This window comes from Pinus tabuliformis, chromosome 2_2 (assembly GCF_031772625.1).
Source record: "Pinus tabuliformis cultivar Carrire ecotype Pingquan chromosome 2_2, CPIR1, whole genome shotgun sequence".
NCBI classification, from domain to species: domain Eukaryota; kingdom Viridiplantae; phylum Streptophyta; class Pinopsida; order Pinales; family Pinaceae; genus Pinus; species Pinus tabuliformis.
This window is the reverse complement of record NC_142300.1, coordinates 618,802,476-618,819,041: the sequence shown is the minus strand read 5'-3', so window position 1 is coordinate 618,819,041 and position 16,566 is coordinate 618,802,476. Positions and strand designations below refer to the sequence as shown.

At 33.0% G+C, this 16,566-nt stretch overlaps 1 protein-coding gene across 1 annotated transcript; it reads right to left on the bottom strand.

Annotated features, from left to right (window-relative positions):
* Positions 1–1,170: 1,170 nt before the first annotated feature.
* Positions 1,171–5,724, bottom strand: LOC149194173 (GDSL esterase/lipase At4g01130-like). Its single transcript, XM_089405057.1, has 5 exons — positions 5,311–5,724; positions 3,430–3,639; positions 2,216–2,379; positions 1,857–2,127; positions 1,171–1,536 (listed from the first exon to the last, which is right to left on the bottom strand). Exons 1-5 carry the CDS (start codon positions 5,588–5,590, stop codon positions 1,271–1,273), a joined length of 1,191 nt encoding a protein of 396 aa, XP_089261183.1. The 5' UTR covers positions 5,591–5,724; the 3' UTR covers positions 1,171–1,270.
* Positions 5,725–16,566: the final 10,842 nt, after the last annotated feature.

The window sequence follows — 16,566 nt, the reverse complement described above, 5'->3', positions numbered from 1 at the left end:
AGATGAAATGATAATGATTTGATGCACTTGGATGGTGTAGAATCTTATATATACAATCTCATGTGGTGTTAAGACATAACTTGTGGCACTCCAAAATGTCAAGACGACCTCCATTTGGTGCCACATTAACCCACATTTCCATTCAAAAATTCATAGCTCATTGTAGACAACTCAGAATTTGATGATTCTTGATGCGTTGGATTCTTCTCGTCTTCCTCTATCATCTTATTCCATCACATGTCCAAAATACTCCATGGTTTTGGCCCAAACATCAATGGATGAAAAACCCTAACCTTGGGTTTCAAGCCCACAAATAACCTTTGTGGCGCTCCAAGCTCCAAACCCCGGACCCTAGGGCTTGGAATACCTCCCAAGCTATCAAAAAGCAAGAACTTGATCATACATCAATGAACTTTTAGAGCTATTGGAATTGTGATTTTTTAAAAATTCACTATGCTTGTAATACTCCTATAAATCTACAAAGCTACAAATAACTTACAAAACTATTAATTAGCCTTAAACATTTATAAGTTTCAGTTGGACTCCAGTGCAAGCTCAATTGTTGTAATACACAATAAGCCCACACAGGCTGCCTTTTTTCATTTCTCTTACACCCCATAACTTTGACAACTTCAACAACTTCGGATACAGTCCAATTTTTTGATTAACTGCCTTCAGTTTGTAAGCTTCTCAGCCAACTTGCAAAACTTTATCAACTATCATCTGCACAATTCAGGAGGGGCAAGTCCTTCCTATCAGTCAAAAACAATAAGTAATAGTAATTAGAAGGATGTCTACATAGATCATGTTATGTTAGCATCTCATACAAAAACGGTTTGAAATCAACAATATCTCATAAAATTTCATATATATAAATATCTGGAAGAGTTTATAAATGCAAGTTATCTCAGATTTGTTTTAGTCGTTCAACTGAATCTGCCTACCCAAATGAGCAACAAGAATCAACCCAACAGCACTGACATTGATTCAATCTGAAAACATTTGTTCCCATCTTCCTTGGATAGAATTGATTTTTTAATATTGATCAAATGGTCACCATAAGGGTGAATTAAACATGACCCAAGCACATTAATATTATGTGAGTGAGAATATGATTAATTGAAAAAGAGCCAAAAATCATGATGGCTTTATAATTGAGAAAGCCCATGCTGCTTATCAGTAACTCTATTGAATTGAGAGGCCTTGGAAGTGAAGGCTTTATTGAATACATTTTTTCCATAGCATATGGAGCTTCTTTTCCTCCTCAAGTTCACCCAATAGGTTGGAGGTCACAAAGTTTGCTGAGTGGAAATGGTGGCTGAAAGTATTTACCACTAAGAATTTCATTGGCTATATATATATTTGCAGCATCAGTGTTATGAATTCCATCCCAGGACACGTAACCTGATGGATCAGAACATGCTGAAGCTGTGACAACAATACCATTTAATGTCTTGTTTTGGCTGCAGAAAACCTCTGGACTAAAATTGTAGTCACCTCCAGTGCCACAGCAGGCCTTTGTTCCATACTTGAACCCTGCAAATCATGGAATTGGATATTATGCATTTGCTTATTATCAAGAAAAGAGAAAAAATGAAGGTGAAAGTGGCTTTGAAAGTTAATACTTACCATGTTTACTCTGTATTATATATTATGTTTTTTTTCTTTGAAATTTTATTTTGTCTCTAAGGTTATACTTCAGGAAAAGAAGACTGTGCAAGAAGGGATTCAAATGATGTATTTCTTTACGATGATTGACACCCAAAGTATACACTGTAACATCTTCTGAGTATTTTGATTATCGGAGGAGAATTACACGTTTGTGAACTTGACCATCGTTTAAAAAGGAAGCTTACCATGTTTCGTTGGATTTGTAAAAATCTCCAACTTGATTGCATGTGAATCAACATATATAACAGATGCATCCGGTAAGACCTTTCGAACTTCTTCAAGCTGCTCCCTAAGTAGGTTATTATAGTCCACCACTGCATTGTTGTATGATATCATACATCCATAACCGTCCAGATCAGATTGATTATGAGGAAGTTCAGTCAGAAATGAAGGAAAGCAACCGATTGGTGCAAGATTTGCCACAAATATTGTCCTTGCCCCTTCTTTATACAATGCCTGTTAGAATGAAGAAACAACATAGTTAAGTAATTCATTCTTGAAGTCCATCTATGCTCAATTGAAATGTCTGTAGTCAAGAAATTACCTTAACAGTTTCACCAATCTGTGAAGCTACCTGGGGAAGAAACTGCTTCACTCCTTGAATTCCTATTTCACCAAGTTTTGAGGTGAAATCATTCTGCCCAATATCAAGTGTGTAGAGACCTTGACTGAATACCTCAGGGTTTGGTAGATACTCCAATTTTTTTCCTGCAAAGATTGACACATAATAAAAATAAGAACTGGTTGCAAAAATGTCAGTTTGGTCTCGAAATTTCCTCCTCGGGAATTTGTGCTCTGCCCAGTCATTATGTTCATGGACAAAGTTGGCTTCAACAAAATTGGCAAGGCATATCTAAAGTGAACAGAGTATTCCTGAACCATTTTGTAAACGAAAACAGCGTGCCATCGCAGGAGAGAGCCTGAGGAAGCTCAATACAAAGTTACAAACCATTCCATACAAGAAGTATCCAGAAAGAGTAGCTGGGTGCAAAGATGCCTATAACATTCAATTAAAGACACAAATCCTTAATAAAAAACAGTCCAGGTTATTGGTTTTGTTGGTGGTCGATGGCTCCATATCAACGTCTTTTGCTGGATTGAAGTGGCCACAACATTAAATAGACAGATGAGAGGTGAAATCGACATTTAATGGGAAGTTGATCTATTTCGATGCATACTTTGATTTATTTTTGAGCAGTGTTAAACCATTTTTTTAATGATTATTATTATTTTTTTACCACAGTGAATCAGTAGCTTGTTGGCGTAATCCTAAGTTTTCTACTTTTGTAATTTTATATACTCAATAAAAAACAAACCATACTTCCCATCACTCAAACTATTAACCCTAAACAAATATTGAACCATTATTTTTATCAAAATACGCAAATACATATCCATGAAACCTGTGTACAAAGTGAGAGGCCCCTTCAATGATTCCAGTAAGGATATATCCAACTTTATAAATAGACAAAAATGCAAGCACACGTTTCATGCTTGTTTGGGTAATAGCGACTAAATTACTTAACAAGATGCTAAAAAGATCTAATATTTCCAAAATATGTAGATCTCACTTTTCCTCAATCTTTTGTTAAGGCAATCATATGAGCTGAACATCAAATAGCTTTTGTGTCCAAAATCAGAATTTATCAAATTTAGATACCCTATCTAAGAATATCTTCAAACGTCCATAATTTTGATTGATACTAATGACTTTTCTTTTCCTATCCATTAAAAATAAAATCTTAACAGAGGTTGTACCTTCTGAAAGAAGATCAAGAACTCGAACCTTGAAATCCAGCATCTCCCTGTACTGAACTCCCAAGTAGAAAGGGCTGATTCCGGTAACATATTGTGAAGTATTTGGTTGAAGAACAGTACCAGCATCCGAGGCATAGTTGGCCCCATGACGAAAATCAGAGCCTAATGACTGCAGATATGGACTAAGAAAAGGCAAGCCGAAAGCTTGAGCTGCTCAATTGCCATCAAAGAAAATGTCAATTACTGACTGCATTTAAAGTTGAAACTTCTATCAACATAAAACGTAATAAGGCATTCAGGCATAAGATTAATGAGGAATTATTATTCTTCAGCTATGTAATTTTTCTGTTTCATTGAAGATGAAAAAGGGGTTTAAAAAACTGCATTGACATTTCTGTAGTTGAATCCGAGTTTCATAAGGAAATTTATTGGCATTGCAGATGACTTACTATGAAAAATAAAAACATAAGTGATGTTGAAAAATGTACAGGCTAGGAATCCAATCCATGGCCTATGGCTTGCTATGTCCAACACCCTACCTCAAGCCATAATTTGGTTTGAGGATCCTAGGCACCTCCAAGGAGCCTCAACACAAAGAGGTTGGATCCGATAACATGTTGAAAATTTGACAGTCAAACTGCACCCATTTGGTGGGCTGATCCACCACCGAGCTAAATGCCCTTGACTGGTTTGATATCAAACTGTGGATTGCTATCTCCAACAAGTGAATCAGAAGCATTATACATTTGTTTATCGAATAGGATGGATGCTTGACAGCACCTTCTTTGATTCTGGTTATGCTATCTCCAACAAGTGAATTAGAAGCTTTATACATTTGTTTATCGAATGGAATGGATGCTTGACAGCACCTTTTCTTTATTCTGTTTATGTTTTTATTTACTGTAATTTTTTCTTTTTATTCTGTTTATGTTTTTATTTACTGTATTTTTTTCAATTGAAAGTAGGTAAAATGTTCACTTAATGGAAATTTAATGTACAATCTCAGTGAGTCTAGCAGTTAAAAATATGTGTTTCTTCTTTGAAAGTCACAAGCACAATCTAGAAAAGATAAATATGAAGGTTTTTTTATGCTACAAACAAAGAATTTTACACTTGTCTGGCTAAAATATGTTACAATCCAGAAAAGATAGAACATGAAGAGGTCTATTTATGCCACATACAAAGAATCTTACACATCAATTTAATATGTTACAATCCAGAAAAGATAGAACATGAAGAGGTCTATTTATGCCACATACAAAGAATCTTACACATCAATTTAGTCTCCGACTAAGATATGTTATCCTCAACTAAAATATGTTATTCTCATTAAACGATTAAAACAGAAATTAAATTTTCATAAATTTCTGTTTGAATAAATAGAGAGGGCCTTACAAATAAATCAATCCCAACCAGTCTCATACATCAAACATCCATTTGAAGTTGGCCTTGCTAGACTCTAACGTTATAATAGATTATGCTTATTATCATATTCACTTCAAGTCCATTTGAATATCTGTTTGCACAATACAGCACATGGTCAGTGCTGCCCTGTCCTGCACTCTTCAAATGTAGAACAGATCGAGGAAGGTTAAGAGAGAGGCATTTGTCAGTGAGAGATAATGTAGTCATTAGATTACATGCATTATTTTATAGTCAGAGTATTAACCAGCTACTGCTGTGGACAGTGATACTATTTCTTGTATTAAGAGAAAGAAGGTTCATCAACTAACATTCTGGTTGCACAACTTACAGTCTGATCACATAAACAACTAATCTAATCATCACAGCTGTCTATTTAAAAGGGCAGATAAAACATAAGAAGTTCCTATGACATAAACAAACTTAGCAGAGAAGTTGGAAATCCATGGGACTAAGTACCTATGAAATCAATCACAAGGCGTCCATCAGAAGCACGACCTACAGGCTTATGGAAGAAAGTCATTCCATAGGGAGGATTTTCTGCAGGAAAAGCAGCATAGAAGCCACCTGTATCTGAATTCGAGTCTCCGAAATTGAAAATTGCAGGAAATGCACATTTCCCTTGGCTGCTTTCTACTTGACAGAATATCATCAGCCCCACAACTGCTGCACCACAAACAATCCATTTCTCTAGATGGACTACTTTTCTTTCGATCGCCGTGCTTACCATTGCCCACATTTTCCTGTAAGCTTACCGCAGCATAAGAATGAAAAACTCTCAAATTTCCCCCTTCTTAGTATTTGTCACCTAGTATATAATAGGCATAGGAACAGTGTGGGCTGGAGGATAGGCAGGGGCAGCCTGTCAAACACATAGAAATGTGCCTTTATGTCATAGTTGCAGTTGTTGGTGCCATGATACTTCCTCAACGTGTGCTTCCAATTGGAGTTGCACGGAAATGGGCCCATTGCCATGGACTCCTGAAATTATTTTTCCCTCCCTGTCAATTTTCAATTTTCAGGGAAGGGGTCAAATCGAGACAAGGGCAACCTTGTCCTTCGGGCAGACATGACATGATAGCCAGCTTTTACATGCGTTGTTGGGAACAGGGAATATACCCTAGAAAGAAGACTAGATTAGATGTATATAGAAAAGTCGTATTGGGATTTGATCCCCATCGGTGGTGAGAATCGGGAGATTGTGAGAACTGTAGCGTTATCCGTGGGCACAGAAAGCTAACAGAGCATATCGAAGCTTAGAGTCTAATGATGTGGCTCTCAATGAACTCTACTTCGACTGAAATTCTAGACTTCTTTAGGGGACCTACAGCTGCACATAATAATTGCTTCATATATTTACATTTCGATGCCCCAGGATCTCTGACTCACTCACAGTGGACATAAGTTTCAAGTGGGCACTACTACTTTTCAGATAGTGGGCATAAATAGTCAGAAAGTGATGTGAGAGACGGTGCGAGTCGGCGAGGTATATGCATCTATTAATCATTAGCGTGTTTGTTAATGAAATGAAAGTAGTTTGTCATGCTGCAGTGTTGCCCAGAAAATTATAGGAAATTTGGTAATATGTTATAAAAGTTGATAGGAATTTTTGTAAATTTAAATTATAATTATTAAATTTTAAGATTTTAGGTGATTTAGAGATTTTTGATGATGCTGAATCTATTTTCACTTTAAAAAAATGATTCAAATATTACTATTACAAAAATTTTGAATTTTTTTTATCCAAATTAAATTCCTCTTTATTAGACTTCTCCATTTTTCATGGGGATCATTTAATATTTAAATGAAATGAAAATAATTCCTTTTCATTAGACTTCTCTATTTGTCATCGGGATTGCCTGATATTTAAATGAAATGAGAACGAATAATGTTTGTTTTTTCCAGTTTACATGTCTATTATAAATAACACAAGATTCGAACCCAAGATCTTCATTTGACGGCCATCGCCACTTAAGCTATTCTAAACAAAGTTTTTATAATCTATTTTTATTTTCATAAAATTTTGATTTATAATTAGATGAGAATAAATTTCATACAAATTAATTAATTTATATTTCACAGATATATAATTAAATATAATGAGATAAAAAATAATATAAAAATAAATAAATTTGTTTATATATATATAACAAAAACAAAAATATAAACTATTAAATTTAAAGAATAAAAAAATAAAAATAACATAACTTAAAATTCCATAAAAAATAATTTAAAGGGAAAACGCTATTAACTTAAAAGTAAAGTAATGGATGAGGACAAATAAGAGCATATGATTTTGTTGTAAATGGTAATAATAAATAGTTCTTTTGGTTGTAAATGGTAAAATAAATGGGTTTTATTTTTAGGACATCATGATCACAAATAAATTTAAAAATTATAATTTTGGTAATGATTTGGCATAACTATTTTAATATTGAAAATTTGATTTTTGACTTATTTTTAGGTTTAGTGGAACATTTTCAAAAATTGAGTAAAAAGTTAAAAAAAAATGAAAAATGTAGAATTTAAGTTTATTTTATTAAAATAGTTATACATATTTCATTGTTAAATTTTGAAAACTCACAAAAATTAACTAGATTAAAATTTTATTTTAAATTATTATTATTAATTATTAACAAAAATTATTACTTTCAAATATTTATTCTCACTTAATCATAATTTTTTTAATTAAATAAACTTTAGTATGCATCATAAATTAATACTATAACTAACTAACGTTATATATAAAATCATATGCATTCAGTTTTGCTTCTTATTGGATATTAGTTTGCCTTTGACTAAAAATTTATTATGCTTATCAATAGTTTAACATTAGGACTTCATTTATTATTATTATTGAAATTTATTTATTTGTAAAGTGATTGGTTGAGATTTTATAATTGGTTGTTTAGGGATTTCCATTTCTATTAGTTATTATTTTATTTTTTTTCTTTGTTATTTAACTTTTCTATATTTTATTATTTCTATTTTCATGAATTATAATTTTTTCACCATATTTACAATTTAAGATGACTTCTTATTATATTAAAAACATATTTTAATAAATTTAATTATAAACAATTATATATATTAATAAAAATAAAAGACACACATATAGATAGGACTCGTCTACCCAGGGGGAGGAATTGCCCGAATGGCCAAAAGTCGCTGGAATATAGGCAAAAAAAATTCAAAAACTCTTGTAGATATAGGGTTTGAATCATGTTTTTGATGGTGAAAATGGATTCAACGCCATCAAAAGCTTCTAGAACACCTAAAATTGTGAAATTTGACAATTTTTACTTTGATTTACAAAAATCCCTGCCAAATTTTTTCAAAATATAACCAAAATTCCCATAACTTGCATGCCAAAAAAACAATCTAGTTAGACGAGAGTCATATAGATATATGTATTTTTATATAAACAATATTAGCTAGTCATATTTCTTAATTTTTAGTGATGACATTCAACAATATAATATTTTATTAGTTGTTTTATTTTTGTGATGAAATCTTTGTTTTTGTTATTTTTTTGTTTTATTAAGCTATATTTAAGTTAGGTGGCAGGGACTAGCTACTTTGTAACCCTAGTTAATATTACATATAAGATATATTATGGTTTTTTCCAATATCACTTCCACTACATCTGTTGTTAATTAAATAATTTAACAAAACCATATTAAAATTTGTATATAAAATTTAATAAGTTTCTAGGCAAATGATTAAAAACTTGGTAGTTAAGATAGGACTTGTCTTTAGTGCAATTTTTTGGCAGAAAATTTTGAGGTGAAATCTTGATTTGTGTTACTTAAAATTATTTTTTGACTATATAGATGGATTCAGCGCCCTAAAAAACCCTAGAGCACTTCCATTGTACAGGGATACCCATCAAACTTGTGATTTCAATAAATTCTTGCCAGATTTTAGCGAAATTAGACAAGAAAAACTAATCAAAAAAACTTCCAAAAATCGCAATAAAAACAACTCAGTTAAAATACTCCATACAACCACAACATTGAATCTTTATGCAGGAGTTTGTCTTCAATGTAGATGTTTAGTAAGCTATGGCAGCATTGAATCTTTATGCAGGACTTTTCAATGTAGTTGTCTAGTAAGTTGTGGGAGTAGCAAGATGCGGTGGCTCCATAAAGTCGAAGTTGAGACTTGGGCAGACTGAACTGTGAAAACTTCAGGAAAAAGCAAGCATAGAATGACGCACGATCCCAATAATCCTCCGGGAAATATGCACTCCTGCCTCCTGGCTGTGGTTACTGCTAAGGAAAATCCTGTAGAGGCCAAAGAGGTCCCTACGCAATGATCACTATATCAGTATACCCACAAGTTTCCTCATGTTCTATACACCATACATATATTAATTTATAAACATTTATCACGTGGTAGTGTAGTCCAAGTGGTTGGACGGACGGCTTGCCGCCTCCTCACTCGGGATCCACTCTCACTGCATGCTGGCTGCTCTGCAGCATATTGTTCATCATTCTTTTTTGTTGTTCGGGCAGTTTATCATGTCAATTACACATTTTATTAAAAAAATATCTAATAATTAAATAAGATTTATTTTATAATATAAAATTTTTAAATAAATATTGTAAATATAAATAAAATTATTTATAAAATGATTGTTGTTCGGGCAGTTTATCATGTCAATTATACATTTTATTAAAAAAATACTTAATAATTAAATAAGATTTATTTTATAATATAAAATTTTTAAATAAATATTGTAAATATAAATAAAATTATTTATAAAATGTACATTAATTAATTTGTATAAAATTTAGTTTTGTTGAAATTGATAACAAAAAAAATAAATAAATAAAAATCTAATAATTAAATATCATCTATTTTGTAATATAAAATTTTAAAAAAAATTATTGTAAATATAAATATCTGTTTTGTTGTTCCGGCAGTTTATCGTGTCAATTACACATCCTATTAAAAAAATGCCTAATAATTAAATAAGATTTATTTTATAATATAAAATTTTAAAATAAATATTGTAAATATAAATAAAATTATTTATAAAATGTACATTAATTAATTTGTATAAAATTTAGTTTTGTTGAAGTTGGTGAAAAAAAATAAAGAAATAAAAATCTAATAATTAAATAACATCTATTTTGTAATATAAAATTTTAAAAAAATTATTGTAAATATAAATAAAATTATTTATAAAGTTTACACTAATTAATTTGTGTAGGATTTAGTTTGGTTGAAAATGGAGATTATTTTTAGAAAAATTAAACTCTTTCACAAATATCCAAAATTTATCCACTAATTTTCAATTTTTTTTTTATATTTGTGTTTGTTTTTTTATGTTTGTGCTTTGATGATAGGTATATTTGTTGACCATGTACTGGACACAGATATGGTAAATTGGATTCTCCACCAACCAGGAGAATGACTATCAATCATCTACTTATAATTTACAACAGACTGTATATGGAATTTGATGAAGAGTGACCATCAATCAATATGAATGGTTGGAGGTGAATGATATTATTAACTATAGTGTATAGTGTATATTGAATGGTTGGTGGTGAATGATATTATTAACTTTAGTGTATATTGAAAAGAAAAGACAAAAAATAAAATATTTTTTAAAATTATTAAATTTTTTTTAAATATATATATATATATATTTTTTATAAAAAATAATAATAAAATTATAATTTTTTTTTCTCGACAATACAAGTACAATCTAATAATCGGGCCTGGAGTATGCCCTAAAACTGCTTCTGCTTGGCTAAGAGCTCGTCTTCCTCGGACGTAAGGAAACAGGTTAACGGCCCAAGACCCAGAGGCATCTGGCAGGAGTGAAAGCCTGCTCCCTTACGGACCATCAGCAGGTTATTTCAGGTGGCATGGTTTTCCTTGATAACAGTGATGTGTCCACTGACATTCGCGGATAGCATCCAGAGATGGTTGTCCTCACTGTTGGTTTGACAAACTGAGTTTGATAGATTTTTCCACCTTTTGAAAAAAAAAAAAAAAGTACAATCTAATAACATTAATCATTTGATAGGCATGTTGTTTTCGTTGTGTCATCTGATTGGCCTATGGATTGGTTGTCCATATGCATATAGGTTTCCATATTGGTATGTGTAATGTAAAAGTAAAATACTCTTTGCTTAGTGTATAAACTCGCACTCTAATGGTTGAGGGTTGTGTGTTTGTGTTTTAGGTGTGAAGATAACAAATTTAGTTGTTTGGTATTTTTGTAGTTTGCATTGATTTTTTAATGAATGAATGAATGAAATTTTAATGTTCATAAGATTAGAAATAGTTTATGGGATTACCATTTTCTTAGCTTTTTGTTTTTTGTAGTTTAATTTTTTTATTATTCAAATTAATGATGAGCTCACCCAATTTTCTAACAGTGCCCTCACTGAAAGACAATGCCAAGGAAATGATGATAACATACGATTGTCGTTGTTTTTTATGTCTCTAAAAGCATCACATTCCAAAATGAAACGTTTTTCCGATTCCACTATCCGAGAAGTGAAAAACGTATACACCCGTTCTTCCCAAGCTTCTTTAGGTCTTTTCCACCGACCTGTTTCGCATCGTAGTTAATGCGAGTTAGTTCCTAATTAGGCAATAAGAATCTTTGCTCTCCATGGAATGCTAGTTCCAATGTACTCTTTTTGTTGGAGATCACAAGTGGGGTTGAATCCCTGAACATAGTACTTCTTCTTTCTACCCAACTCTTTTCCCCATATATGCTTACGAAACTTCTCCATAACAAAACTCTTTAACTCCTTGCTATTTGTGGGACATGCATTGAGGTCAATATCCCATCCATTTGTTGTTTTGTCTCATCCATGATTTCTTTCTTTCACTCATTCCTTCATTGAAGATAACTTCAGGCCATCTACCTTCTTCCATTTGTTAAATTCTTTGTAGGTAACTTATGAGACACACTATAGCAATTGCTTCAATGGGAGTTGCTCCTATTTCACTCAACATTATCTCATAAGGAACCAAACTTTTTATTTTGAACTTGCTCATGATCAAGTGTTTTTGGATTTTCTCAATTTGCTTCCATTTTGAGACAGGGATGTTGCTAGCCCACAGTTCACACCCATATAATATCACTAGACAAACTAGGAGCCCAAAAAGCACTTTAATCGTTTTCCAATCCCATAACTCTGCCTCTCTACATATGTTTTGAAGAGCATATAATGCTTTCCACCCTCGTAAGATTCTCTTCTTTCTGCAGTTCTCCCAATTAAGCTTGTTGTTGAAATCAATCCTGAGGTACTTGTATTCATTTACTTCTTCAAGAATGTTGCCTTCAAAGAAGAACGTATGTTGGCTCTGCTTCTTTTTATTTGAGAAAATCATTATTTTGGTCTTGCTGATATTGACTTGCATCCCCACTGCTTTACAAAAATGTTGAAGGGCATATAGGTGCATCTGCAATCTCTAGTCCGATTTAGCAATCAATACAAGGTCATAAACATATAAAAGAAGCTTTATCAAAAACTCCCCCAACCGAAAACCATCCCCGCCTTGCAGATTTAGCCACTCTTCCAATTTATCAATATATAAACCAAAAAGAGTAGGGGATAAATATCAGCCTTGCTCGACTCCGATGTCACTTCTAAAGCTTTCTGAAATACCTGGTGAAGCTCTAGTTTTGACTTTCACATCTTCATAAGCCTATGGAATGTGATACCATAATCTAATGTAGAATGTTTTGGCCTAAAACCTATTTGCCCTTTTTCCCTATTTTATTTTACTTCCACCCACTTAGTGATTCTATTTGCTACCATGTTGCTAAAGGGCTTTGCAAACAAAGGATTGATCATAATGGTTCTATAGTTGGAAGGATGATTAATGTCTCCATTTTTAAAAAGGGGTAATGCTAGACTATTTGTCCAATCTCTTGGGAATCCTTGTTGAATGATGTAGTTAAATATTTCCATGATGTGCGGTGCAAGAATGCTCATTCCCCACTTTAGATATTTTGCTTGAAGTTCAACCAAGTCCTTTTCGTTTCCTGTTTTCAACTTCTTAATTCTTGTCTCCACTTCTTGTAATGTGAAAACATTTGTAGTTGTGTTAATCCTGGGAGGCTCATCCTCTGATTCTTTCTCATAGATTTGTCTTGCATAGTCTAACCATTGATTGGTTGTAATATTATTTTCGATTTGCTTCTTCCTTGGTTGATGTTCCTACCAAAAAAGCTTTGGGTTATTCTTGCCTAGATATATTAACTCTTCTTGTCTTGTTTGCATGAACTCATCTTTTTTCCATTTTAAATTTTGCTTATATAGCTTTACATTCATCTTCTCCTCGCCTTCCTTTTTCAAGGTTTTCCTTGCCATTTTTCATTCCTCATCAAACCAAGCATTTACAGGAAAATGATTTGATTCAAATTTCGTATTTTTTTCTCTTTTTCACTTCTCAAGTGCACTCTACATTATATTTGTTAACCCATGACTATTGAGGCTTTGGGAACCACTCTTCCCCTTCTAAATTGATCTCGCCAACATTGTTTTGAAGATAGTGCAATTTTCTTGTATCAGAATAATTTTTCCCCTTGATATTGATTGTCAAGAATATTAGGCTTTCCTCCTATGTTGTCTTTCTTCTAACCAAGATAGCTTTATATAAATTGGGTTATGGTCTAATTTTAAGTCCCACATATGTTCTCCTATCTTAACTTCATCTATCCTTTCTATTAAGTTTTGTGAACAAATAACATAGTCAACAACACTTATCCCATTGTATGTGTTGCAAGTGAACTTCCCAAACCTTTTCCATCTATCTAGACCATTGCAGATAATTAAGTTGAAAGCACCACACAACGTGAGAAACTCCTCTCTAAAATGATTGCTAACTTTGTCACCTTTTGAACATCTCAACCACTAGGGATTCTCCTCTTCAATGAACCATATAGGATTGTGATCCTCTTGGAAACAAAAAATACTAGCTTGTTGATCTGTTGTTCTAGCATTGAAATCTCCCACTAAAATAACTTCTCCCTGCTGAGAATATATGACAATATCTTGCTTTAAAGTTGCATATGGGTATTTGTTATCTAGCCCCTCATTTTTGTAAGTTTTTGAGACTTGAGGTGTGAAATAGCATGTTGAAATTCTTATGTGGTTCTCATTATCTGTTATTTTGAGCCATAAATATCGTTTATTTGTATCTTATTTCGCTAACTAAATGTGACGACCTTCTTTTTCTTTCACTAAAACCTATATTCCTCCATACCCTTATCCATTTTCTGCTACTTCGTTCCAAACTGATAATTTCAAATAACCATCAAACATAGGAGTTTTACAACCATCATGTTCATGAGTTTCTGTGAGACAAACTATGTCTCTTATGCAATAGGCCCTATCCCATGTCCCCTCCTCCAAGGGTAACCTCTACAGTTGCAAAAAACTAGACTTAGGTAGACCTAGGTAGGATTTGATTGTTACACGGCTTGGGACACAAGACTCAAATTTGAGTCTTTACCCATTTTTCATCCATGTTGATCATGTTGTTTTCCTCCCTATTATAGAATTAACTGTTTTTTCTTTACTGTCACATTTTTGCACTGCCTTGTCATGAGGCCCAAATAATGCAATAACCACTTTACCATTGTACAACAATGCTCTTTCCCCTTCGTTTCTTGCTCCTCTAATTTTCTCCACTTATTCTCTTCTCTCCTCTTGTTGTTTGGTAGTTAGATCTTCATCTAAGAAGGAGTGTGAGTCTTTCAAGGGTTTATTTTTGCTTAAGAGATAATGTTTGTCTTGCACACTTTCCATGATGACTTTTATGGGTCAAGGCATCTCTTCACATATCTTTCCCACCCTCCTTGGTTGGGAAATTTTCCCTCTCCAATGTTATTTCTCTTTCAAAAAGTCTCTTGTCAAACTGAGAGTGCTTTCATTTGTTCCATAGTCTCTTATTCCTCTGATAATAAAGTTTGTTTCCCTATATTTTATGTCTTTGTGTTCTCTTTCCTGTGCTCTACGAGCACTTATATCTTCTTTTTCCTCCATCCTTATGTAACCATTAGTGTCCTCAGCGCTAGTTTTGATTTCTTTTGGAATGTTTGTCCTCTTGTTCTCTTTTGCGTTTTCTTCAGAAATGACTACCTGCTGAGATATTTGTGTATCCACCTAAGTTGCGTTAGAGATTATCACTTCCTTGTTTGCTTCCATTAAATCTTTCATGGTTTTCCATGTTGTCTTCAAGTTTTCCCATTCTTGTTTTCTGGTCTCTAAAGCCTCTTGTAGCATTATTACTTTCTCTTTTAGAATTATCTTATCTTCCATTAAACATCGATTTGCAAGTGTAAACTCTGAAATTTTGTCGTCCCTTTCATTTCTTTGGCTTCCAAAATTTCCATCCTTGCCTTGCCCTTCATCAATTCGTGGACATAGGGATCTAATGACCAAGTAAGAGGTGTATATGTGGGACTATAAGTGGTTGACTCTTCTTTATTTTTGTTGCTCTTATTTGTTTTTTTTGGGATTGTTTTCTTCTTCTTTGTTCTCATTTAAAGAGAGAAAGTCTACGCTTTAAAACGACCTAACATTGTTTTGCATTTATGCAAATCCACTTCCTTGTTTTATTTGCTGAATAAATTTTGACTTGGCCTAAGTGATTTGTTTCCACAAAATCTTAGATTTCCTTGCCATTGTTTTCCATTTTCGGATGAGGCCACTTGTAAAACCCTAAACCCTAATTCCACTACCACTCTCCAAACCTGAAGATTTAAAATGGGAGCGAAAAGCCATTTATTGTGTTGTGTTGTGAGCCGATATTTGTGTTGCGTTGTGCAAAGACCCGAATAATAGGCTTTCTCTCCCGAGTTACCTGTGTATGGAGCTGCTTCCAACATATAACGAACTAGAACCCGATCTACACCAGATTTTTCCTCAATCCCCTAAATGCATGTAGTTCCACCATGATGTGTTTACAACGACATTGGATTGGTTAAATCCGGTAGTTTAATTCAAACAATTACCACATTTAATAAAAATTCACTGCTCACGATGCACAATCTAGCACGAAGAGAAAACCTTCAGAGTAACAATGAAAGTGGAGAGACGGACAAAAAACTTTGCAAAATTCGCCCTTGGATTTACAAAACTCGCCCAAAATCTCTCACGCTTCTTGCCCAAAATATTTTATTAGCTTTAATTTTATTTTTAAAATTTATTTTATAAATAAAAAAATTAATTAATTAAATAAAATTATAATATGTAATAAAAAATGATGATGATGACGACGACGATGATGATGAAGAAGAAGAAGAAGAACAACAACAACAACAACGAAGACCAATGTGGTCTACCGGACCTTAAGAAGAAGAAGAACCTAATTGTAATTCTTTAAAATCTTATTTCTATGCTCAAAAAGAAGGTAAAGAAGCACATCAATATCATTATAGTTGGGTTGCTTCACAAGTCAAGAAGATTGGAAGTGTGTCAGATGTTAGGGAAATGAGAGCGGATGTGAGTAAGGGTCGGACTGTCTAAAAGAAATTTATTTTCATCCTCCACCCTCTTAGTATCACAAAGCTGACAAATTTTATCATCCCAGGGAGTCTTGGGAGTAGACCGTCGCCTAGTTTCACTTCGGAGCTCATGAGAATTAGTTCTAATCTTAGCGATGTTTATCTTTTTATTCGATCTGGTCAAAACAAAAAGATAATTATGGTTCTCAAGGGTGGGGTTGATC

What these genes read in the sequence shown, in the direction of transcription:
- LOC149194173 (XM_089405057.1), bottom strand. Translation starts at nt 5,590, where the DNA reads ATGTGGGCAATGGTAAGCACGGCGATCGAAAGAAAAGTAGTCCATCTA. An exon ending in AGATTGGTGAAACTGTTAAG is followed by an intron (nt 2,128 to 2,215) that starts GTAATTTCTTGA and finishes TCATTCTAACAG; the next exon opens with GCATTGTATAAAGAAGGGGC. An exon ending in TACAAATCCAACGAAACATG is followed by an intron (nt 1,537 to 1,856) that starts GTAAGCTTCCTT and finishes CATGATTTGCAG; the next exon opens with GGTTCAAGTATGGAACAAAG.